Genomic DNA, 10,207 nt, shown 5'->3' on the forward strand with positions numbered 1-10,207 from the left:
GACGAATGGACCGAAATGGCAAGCCGTGGGACCCGGCGAGTCCATATGTTTACGTGTGTGGTAAACACTTCATCACAGGTACGTTAAATCATGATGCTAAATTTAGCTAATGTCAGTCGTCAAAGTTATTATTTAATGTTAAAGAGTAAAAGTAGTGATGCTGAACTGAAATGACACTAGCTAACAACAGAGTAAGTTATTGATTAACGTTATTGAAAACCTTTTTTATGTAATCAAATACATTCATGTCACGATATAGTAAATGTAAATGGACTGTACTTGTATAGCGCCTTTAATACAACATTATGGAATGATTATTGATTGAATTAAGCTCCAAGTAATTATCACAAACTATTCTGTGTGTACAGTACATTATTGTTGTATTCTTAATACACAAATAACATGACATACATATTTGATGAGAGAATTTAACCAAAGCTGTCTTAAATTCTTTTCACCCATAACTGACAAGTATTTTTCTGGCCTCAGGATACCATGTGAATGACTGCCAGCATCCGGACTATGTCCCAACTATCTTTCCGCAGCGGCGGCAGGCGGAGGGCACGGTAAAGTTAAGGCGTTACAATAATGCCAGGAAGCGAGAGGTTGGTGCTCATCATCAGGTTCTGCCACCCAAATGTGCACAAACAAGGCTGCCTACTGCACCCCCTGAGGTTTCTTCTTGTGACGATCAACTGGCAGAGCCCACTGAAGGCTTTTCACCTGCTCCTCCTGAAGCCTCTTCCATTGAGCCCCCCGGGGATTGCTCACCAGGTGACAGGCCTCTGTCCCGCAGCGAACAGGTTGCCGTTGCCATAGAGGTTGCCAATCTCAGAAGAGAGAGAGACCAGGCAAGGACGGAAAGAGATGAGGCAAGAAGCAAGCTGCAGAACTGGACAAAAGAGCGCTTGTCTGCACATGCTGTTCGGGGTAACGACCGTCTATGCTGTGCTTTGACTGGGCTCAGTTGGACGGTGTTCAATTGTCTCCACCGTTACCTTGCTCAGTTCAGTAAGTCACCCAAGGTTTCTGGGTTCTCAACAGAGGACCAGCTTTTCCTTTGTTTGCTGAAGCTACGGCAAAACCCATCCAATGCTTTGCTGAGCCACGTACTGGACCGACCAGAACCCACCATCCGCTACATGTTCCGACGTTGGCTGAATATTCTGTATGCCAAAATCACCTTCCTCATCCACTGGCCTGACAGGGAGTGCATCAGAGAAACAATACCCCCAGTGATGATGGTCAACTTTCCCCGTCTCACAGCAATTATTGATTGCTTTGAAATTCGAATTGAATATCCAAAGGGCCTCAAAGCTAGGTAAAGGTCACAAAAATGTGGAAGTTATGACTACTTAGCCAGGCAGCTTTTAATACAGTTTCTGCACAGATCTTGAATATAAACTGAACATTAACTATTTTAATCATATTGAACACCTGACTAAATATCCAAAACAATTCTAGTTCCATTTTAAACCCTGTTTTATTGTGTTTTTGTTTACCCCCACAGAGCTAAATCATACTCCAGCTATAAGAAGTGGACTACAGTGAAATACCTTATTGCATGTAGTCCTGCAGGCAGCATCACCTTTTTGTCTCAGGCCTGGGGGGGCAGAGCATCAGATGTAAAGATAACAAGGGAATGTGGCTTCATTTCACCCTGCTATCACCATCGTGGGGACCAGGTAATTCAATCCTCTACACCTTGCATTTATGCTAGTACATATATAATCTAAGATGATATAAGTTAAGGTACTCCTTCATGAGTTCCACAATGGGGAAATTTCAGATCTATATGTAAACAATCTATAATGTAACAGCTTTTGTATCGTATTGTTTTGTATTTTTGTAGTCATTATGGACAAGTACTGTAAATGTGTTTCACCACAAACATTAAAATGTATTACAATGTATGTACATCTAATGTATTACTTGTTTCAGATTTTGGCTGATCGGGGCTTTACCCTGAAGGATGACTTTTCTGTGCTCGGTGTCAGTCTCATAACCCCAGCCTTCACTCGTGGCAAGAAACAGCTCACAGGCAAAGACAATGAAGAATCCAGAATCAAGTCAAAAGTTCGGATTCATGTTGGCAAGTACATTTATTTTCCACAGATTAGCAAACTATTCCATACATCAATCTGATTGCACTTAATATTGGATTTCAATTTCATTGAAACTCATAAATTAATATCCAACAATGCAGCTCAAAGAATAACAATGAATAGGTATTGAGAAGCTGTTCCAGTTAACAACCAATAACACACTGGAATTGAAATTCCTATCATAGATCTCAGTACTTGAATATAAGTAACACAAGACATGTAAAATAACAGTATTAACTTTCATGCTAAAAAACACTCTAAAACCTCTTTGTGTTATTTTACAGAACGGGTGATAGGTGTGCTGAAACGGAGATTCCGCATACTGGATGGGCCACTCCCTCGCTGCTTTGTCAAGACCCTGTGGGATGAGGTGAAGGAAAGGGATGTGGTTACCATTGATAAGATAGTACATGTCTGTGCTGCCTTAGTCAACATGTCAGGTAGCGTTGTGTTCAATAAAAACAGAGAGGGGGATGTGTAGGTCAAGTCAGTCTTGTCTTGACTCAAGTCAATCTTGAGTCAAGTCTTTACTCTCATGTGAAAGTCAGTCAAGTCTTGCTCTCTTCGGTGTTTACGTGACTTTCCCTTTCCCAAATCTACCTTACTGTACTGCGCTTCACCCTGAACTGACAGTGGAGGTGTCCTGTAAATGTAGATAAACTGTGTTACAAATCTTCTTGCCATAAACCTAATTTCTATTTATATTTTACATTTTCATTCTTACACAATATTGAATCTAATTTGATGTTTAAGAAAGTATAGGACCCTGAATACATGAATTTTCTATATAACTGTAAAGTAGTGTTTAGAACATTGTTCATCTGTAATGGAGTGTTTTCTATATTTTGTGTTTTACCTGAAACTCCTGTTCTGAAGCGGTGTCTGTGGACTCCTGATATCACAAATAAATTATTTGTTATTAATTGGAATTGTGTTTCTCTATATTACAGTGGTATATATTTATTACATACTACATGACTATTATTAATGAGGCATTGGATGCACCTTCGCAAACTGAAAAAAGCTAGACATGAGGCACTGTCCCTTTCCTTTTTTCAAGTTTGTGAGTGCTACCCTCTATCCTTAGATGCGATTTAAAAAAAAATGACAATACTGCATTCTCTGAGCAAAATGTAGGCATACCTGATGCTCCAGCTCTGATGGGACTCCTGCCAGCTTGGGGTACACATGTCTGGCCCAGAAACGGCTGATGGTGTCAAGGGCCCGAGAGATGAAACCCTCATCTCTTTTCACTCGGAAAATCACTGTTTGCCTTGGGGTCCAGGTGATGAAATCAGCATATTCTGTTTTGCAGACATACATCTCCATCTGTACCTGAAGAAAAAGTTCAGCACAGCCTCCTTTCACTATCACTACACAATTTCTAAAACATAAATTACATTTCTTGTGAGGTGTTACTTAGCTACCTACAGTCTTACCTGGGTGTAGTATTTGTGGGTTGTCCTCAGTGATGATAATGTCTCAAGATGACCTGTCTTGTCTGCTGGCCAGTTAGCAGGTGAGACATGTTCAGACCACCTCCAGGGGCACTTTGCTTCAATGACACCATTCCCACAGCAGGCGCAAGAGATGTAGGCATCACAGCTTACACCAATGTACGGCTTGTCCTTACAAACTCGGAAGCCTGCCTGTTTAATCTTGAGTCTCTGGTGAGGTTTATATATTTCATTTGATACTGTGATGGAAGTGTGTGATATACCTGTGGTTGTTAGGCCTAGGACAAATTTGTAGGTGTCAATAGCATCCTTTTCATGATTCCTGCCCCAAATGATCGGATCTGCATTCAGTTTGTCTTTTGGGGATCCTTTCTTCATTATTTCTCTCAGCAGGGCTTTGGAGGGATTCTCAAGAGAGGTGTGGAGCACCTTGTGTGCAGATGAACCTGTCACTCTCCCCACTCTTTCCTCATGCCACCTTGCACATGCTGCCTGCTCTCTCGTTTTTTCCTCTATTGCCAACACTTGGTCATCAGAGAATTCTGACAGATTTTGAAACCATGACTTTGGCTTAAAGGGCTCTGCAAAATTTTTAAAAGTACTTAGACCAATTGGCATTTTCTCAGTGGCAGACAACATTTCTAGGAACTGCTGTTGCTGGTCATGGTTTGCCTTCGGAATGGCCCTCTCCTTTCTCCTCACTGCTTGCTTGCATTTAGTCTTCTCTGTGTAGAACTGAATTTCCTTCACTGAGGCAGCCTCAACCTTTTTAGTGCATGCCTTATTCCAGGTACAGGCAATGCTTGTTGGTGCCACACTGGTGTAGCCAAGGCGAACAAATTTCTCCACCTTAAAAAGTAGAGCTGCTACATGAGAGCAACTTTCTCCCAGTCTAGATTAAAATAGAAGGGAATACAGTTTTTTGTCATCAATTAGGAAGATAATTTCTTCTCTTGTGATAGAATTATGTGTGTGTCAGTGTAATGATACTATTAATGTATTAATGCAATCGGTTTACCCTGCCATGCAATTGCAGTGTGCACATGCAATTTCCCCAGTCATCTTTACTGCAACCCAAGGGTGGTACGGCTTGTCAGTCACCCTCCATGATGGCTTGACCTTTGTTTTCAAAATTATTGTCTGAACACAGGGTCTGTGGTGTAGCACCTCATCCACCCAGCCATCATCATTAAATTTCTGAGCATCCAGGGACCTCCAATTCTTCATCAGGGTTGCTGTGTAAATCCCTAAAGAAGGGTGGATCAGTAGTGTTAAATTTGCTTTCTTCAGTAATGTGTTCAGTGGACATAAATTATGCATTTATCTTTCTTTTCTTTTTTGTTATTGTAAATTTTCATTTAAAAATAGTTGTCATAAGCCTACATTAGCCTACCTGATGATTCAATGAGGTAGGAGTATATGTCTGGGTATGTCACCTCTGGCCATTGGGTGGGGTCGTTTACCCACTTCTCCTCCGGTAAGCTGTATGGACATACATCCCCTAGATCGTTAATTTTTTCTATATAACGTCGCCGATCATCGCTCGACAACGTCGTAATATAGCTAACGTTAGCCATTGCAGGAGGTTTTCAGGCTGGTTATCGTTAGATAGCGAGATGAAGACAGACTATGGCGGGATTTGTATTTACCGCCAGTCAAAGCCGGCACTTTGTTTTCACCGGAATGGGGGCGTGGCCTAATTTGCTACTGTCATCTATAGCAGCTTAACTATGGGATGTTTCAGGATCACCTGAGCCATCCCTAACTATAAGCTTTATCAAAAAGGAAAGTTTTAAGCCTGGTCTTAAAAGTGGAAAGGGTGTCTGCTTCCCGGACATTTACTGGCAGCTTATTCCACAATAGAGGGGCCTGATAACTGAAGGCTCTGCCTCCCATTCTACTTTTAGAAACTCTGGGAACCTCAAGTAAACCTGCAGTTTGGGAACGAAGTGCTCTGTTAGGAAAATATCTTACAATGAGATCTTTAAGATATGATGGAGCTCGGTCATTAAGAGCTTTATATGTAAGGAGAAGAATCTTAAATTCTATTCTGAATTTAACAGGGAGCCAATGAAGAGAAGCTAAAACTGGAGAAATATGATCTCTCCTGTTAGTTCTCGTCAAAACTCTGGCTGCAGCATTTTGGATCAACTGAAGGCTTTTCAGAGAATATGTGGGACAGCCCAATAATAAAGAATTACAGTAGTCCAATCTTGAAGTAACAAATGCATGAATTAGTTTTTCTGCATCACTCTGAGACAGGATGTTCCTGATTTTAACAATATTACGAAGGTGAAAGAAGGCAGTCCTAGAAACCTGTTTTATATGCGAGTCAAATGATAAGTTCTGGTCAAAAATAACTCCAAGGTTCCTCACTGTAGAACTAGAAGCCAAGGAAATACCATCTAGAGTAACTATATAGCTAGACAATTTCTCCCTGAAACGCTCAGGTCCAAAGATAACGACTTCAGTTTTGTCTGAATTTAGCAGCAGACAGTTCTGAGTCATCCAGGTCTTTATGTCTTTAAGACATGCTTGTAGTCTGACCAACCTATTGGTTTCATCTGGTTTTATAGATAAGTACAGCTGAGTATCATCAGCATAGCAATGGAAATTTATGCCATGCTGTCTGATAATGTTACCTAATGGAAGCATGTATAAAGTAAAAAGAATCGGTCCAAGCACAGAACCCTGGGGAACTCCATGAGGAAGATTCTTCATTTACAAGAACAAACTGAAATCTATCAGATAAATATGATTTAAACCAGCCTAATGCAGTTCCTTTAATCCCAATAACATGTTCAAGTCTGTGTAATAAGATACTGTGATCGACCGTATCAAATGTGTGTCTGGCTCTCTAGCTTAGCATGGCTACCGGTTCTCTTCCTCCTTCTCCTGCTTTCACCTGCTCCGTGTGTCAGATGTTTAGTTACTCCTCTGCCTCCTTTAGCGATAATGGTACATGTAACAAATGTAGTCTTTTTGTAGTTTTGGAGGCGAGGTTATCTGAATTGGAAGCTCGGCTCTGCACTGTTGAAAATCAACCGATAGCGAGCCAGGTCCCTTTTGCCAGTGTGGAGCCACCTAGCGTAGCTAGCTCCATTAGCCGCCCCCAGGCAGAACCCGAGCAGCCGGGATTACATCGTGGCTGGGTGACTGTCAGGAAGAGGCATAGCTCTAAAGTCAAGCCCGTTGTTCACCATCGACCTGTCCACGCTTCTAACAGATTTTCCCCACTCAGCGACACACCCGCTGAGGACAAAACCCTGGTAATTGGCAGCTCTATAGTCAGAAACGTGGCATTAGAGACACCAGCGGCCATAGTCAAATGCATTCCAGGGGCCAGAGCGGGCGACATAGAATCCTATTTAAAACTGCTGGCTAAGGATAAACGTAAATATGGTAAAATAGTTATTCACGTCGGCGTTAATGACACCCGGTTACGCCAATCGGAGGTCACTAAAATTAATGTTGCATCGGTGTGTGATTTTGCCAAAACAATGTCGGACTCCGTAGTTTTCTCTGGACCCCTGCCAAATCTGATCAGTGATGACATGTTTAGCCGCATGTCGTCCTACAATCGTTGGTTGTCTAGATGGTGTCCAGCAAACAACGTGGGCTACATAGATAATTGGCAATCTTTCTGGAGAAAACCTGGTCTGATGAGGAGAGATGGCATCCATCCCACTTTGGAAGGAGCAGCTCTCATTTCTAGAAATATGGATGAATTTATTTGCCACCCTAAAACATGACAACCCAGGGCTCAGACCAGGATGCAGAGTTGTAGTCTTACACACTTCTCTGCAGCTTCCCACCTGCTGCTACCCACCCAATCGATTAACACAAAAGGAGCAAATCCTCTTGTGCAAAAAGAAATTATTAAAACAAAAACTTTAACTGAACAAAAACATCAAACTATTAAATGTGGTTTGCTGAATATCAGATCTCTCCTTTCGAAGTCTCTGTTAGTGAATGAGTTGATTTGTGATCATCATATTGATATATTTTGTCTTACAGAAACCTGGCTGCAGCAGGAGGATCATGTTAGCATTAATGAAGCAACTCCCTCTGACTGTTTAAATGTTCACGTTCCTCGAACCACAGGCAGAGGAGGAGGAGTGGCAGCTATCTTCAGATCAGGGTTACTCATCAGTCCCAGACCCAAGATTAGTTTGAGCTCTTTTGAATATCTGATTCTCAGTTTTTCCCACGCAAAGTGGAAATCACAGAAACCTCTTGTGTTTGTTGTTGTGTATCGTCCACCTGGCCCTTATTCTGAGTTTCTGTCTGAATTCTCAGAGTTTTTATCCCAGTTAGTGCTGAGTACAGATAAAGTCATTGTAGTGGGTGACTTTAATATTCATGTAGATGTTGAAAATGACTGCCTGAATATGAACTTTAATTCTATATTAGACTCTATTGGATTTTCTCAGAGTGTTCACGGACCGACTCACTGCCTTAATCACACCCTTGATCTTGTTCTGACTTATGGCATTGAGAGTGAACAGTTAACAGTGTTCCCTCATAACCCTGTCTTATCTGACCATTTTCTGATAACCTTTGAGTTTACATTACTTGACTATACAGTTTCTAGGAAGAAATTTACATATAGAAGGTGTCTATCAGAGGATGCTGTAACCAGATTTAAAGAATTAATTCCATCATCCTTTTCTTCACTGCCATGTGCAGATATGACAGAGGACGACTACATAAACTTTACTCCAGCAGCACTTGACTCTCTTGTTGACAGCACTATAGTTTCAATGCGTACAGCACTGGACAATGTTGCCCCTCTGAAAAGGAAGGTAATCAGTCAGAAGAGGTTGGCTCCTTGGTATAATTCACAGCTGCGTGCTTTAAAGCAGACTGCAAGAAAGCTGGAGAGACAGTGGCGTTCCTCTAATTTAGAAGAGTCTCAGTTAGTCTGGAAAGATAGTTTAACAATGTATAAGAAAGCCCTTCGTAAAGCTAGAACTGCTTATTATTCATCATTGATAGAAGAGAATAAGAACAATCCCAGGTTTCTTTTCAGCACTGTAGCCAGTCTGACTAAGAGTCCGAGCTCTGCTGAGCCAGTTATTCCTTTAACTCTCAGCAGTGATGATTTCATGAGCTTCTTTATTAATAAAATTGTTTCTATCAGAGAGAAGATTGATGGAGTCCTTCCCACTATTATTAGTGATGTATCATCAAGTACAGCAGCTTTAGAAGTATCTTTAGAACCTGATTTGTATTTAGACGGCTTCTGCCCAGTTGATCTCTCTGATCTAACAACAGCAATAGTCTCTTCTAAACCATCAACTTGTGTTTTAGACCCAATCCCAACCAGACTGTTCAAGGAGGTTTTCCCATTAATTGACACTTCCATATTGGATTTGATCAATCTGTCTTTGTTGACAGGATATGTACCTCAGACTTTTAAGGTTGCTGTAATTAAACCTTTACTTAAAAAACCTACTCTTGATTCAGAAGTGTTGGCTCATTATAGACCTATATCCAATCTCCCTTTTATGTCTAAAGTTCTTGAAAAAATAGTTGCAGCTCAGCTTTGTGATCATTTACACAGAAATAATTTGTTTGAAGAGTTTCAGTCAGGATTCAGAGTGCATCATAGCACAGAAACAGCACTGCTGAAAGTTACCAATGATCTCCTCTTAGCCTCTGATAGCGGACTTGTGTCTGTGCTTGTCCTGTTGGATCTCAGTGCTGCATTTGATACGGTCGATCACAGTATCTTATTACACAGACTTGAACATGTTATTGGGATTAAAGGAACTGCATTAGGCTGGTTTAAATCATATTTATCTGATAGATTTCAGTTTGTTCTTGTAAATGAAGAATCTTCCTCACACACCAGACTAAGTCATGGAGTTCCCCAGGGTTCTGTGCTTGGACCGATTCTTTTTACTTTATACATGCTTCCATTAGGTAACATTATTAGACAGCATGGTATAAATTTCCATTGCTATGCTGATGATACTCAGCTGTACTTATCTATAAAACCAGATGAAACCAATAGGTTGGTCAGACTACAAGCATGTCTTAAAGACATAAAGACCTGGATGACTCAGAACTGTCTGCTGCTAAATTCAGACAAAACTGAAGTCGTTATCTTTGGACCTGAGCGTTTCAGGGAGAAATTGTCTAGCTATATAGTTACTCTAGATGGTATTTCCTTGGCTTCTAGTTCTACAGTGAGGAACCTTGGAGTTATTTTTGACCAGAACTTATCATTTGACTCGCATATAAAACAGGTTTCTAGGACTGCCTTCTTTCACCTTCGTAATATTGTTAAAATCAGGAACATCTTGTCTCAGAGTGATGCAGAAAAACTAATTCATGCATTTGTTACTTCAAGATTGGACTACTGTAATTCTTTATTATTGGGCTGTCCTACATATTCTCTGAAAAGCCTTCAGTTGATCCAAAATGCTGCAGCCAGAGTTCTGATGAGAACTAACAGGAGAGATCATATTTCTCCAGTTTTAGCTTCTCTTCATTGGCTCCCTGTTAAATTCAGAATAGAATTTAAGATTCTTCTCCTTACATATAAAACTCTTAATGACCGAGCTCCATCATATCTTAAAGATCTCATTGTAAGATATTTTCCTAACAGAGCACTTCGTTCCCAAACTGCAGGTTTAC

At 40.8% G+C, this 10,207-nt stretch overlaps 1 protein-coding gene and 1 long non-coding RNA gene across 2 annotated transcripts; one reads left to right on the forward strand and one right to left on the reverse strand.

Moving 5' to 3' along the window:
* Positions 1-242: 242 nt before the first annotated feature.
* Positions 243-2,592, forward strand: LOC142388928 (uncharacterized). Its single transcript, XM_075474498.1, has 4 exons — positions 243-1,321; positions 1,511-1,685; positions 1,942-2,092; positions 2,390-2,592. The coding sequence occupies exons 1-4, from the start codon at positions 1,143-1,145 to the stop codon at positions 2,584-2,586; spliced, it is 702 nt and encodes a 233-aa protein (XP_075330613.1). The 5' UTR covers positions 243-1,142; the 3' UTR covers positions 2,587-2,592.
* LOC142388929 (uncharacterized) lies at positions 2,214-3,961 on the reverse strand. Its single transcript, XR_012770343.1, has 4 exons — positions 3,545-3,961; positions 3,249-3,440; positions 2,962-2,997; positions 2,214-2,463 (listed from the first exon to the last, which is right to left on the reverse strand). It is a non-coding gene; the product is annotated as an uncharacterized LOC142388929 (long non-coding RNA).
* Between the last annotated feature and the right edge of the window lie 6,246 nt (positions 3,962-10,207).

Source organism: Odontesthes bonariensis, chromosome 9 (assembly GCF_027942865.1).
Source record: "Odontesthes bonariensis isolate fOdoBon6 chromosome 9, fOdoBon6.hap1, whole genome shotgun sequence".
NCBI classification, from domain to species: Eukaryota; Metazoa; Chordata; class Actinopteri; order Atheriniformes; family Atherinopsidae; genus Odontesthes; species Odontesthes bonariensis.

Excerpts from the sequence above, each read along its gene's own strand:
- LOC142388928 (XM_075474498.1), top strand. The coding sequence starts at position 1,143 with ATGTTCCGACGTTGGCTGAATATTCTGTATGCCAAAATCACCTTCCTC. Across the intron at positions 1,322-1,510 it reads CCAAAGGGCCTCAAAGCTAG|AGCTAAATCATACTCCAGCT; the intron begins GTAAAGGTCACA and ends TTACCCCCACAG. Across the intron at positions 2,093-2,389 it reads AAAAGTTCGGATTCATGTTG|AACGGGTGATAGGTGTGCTG; the intron begins GCAAGTACATTT and ends GTTATTTTACAG.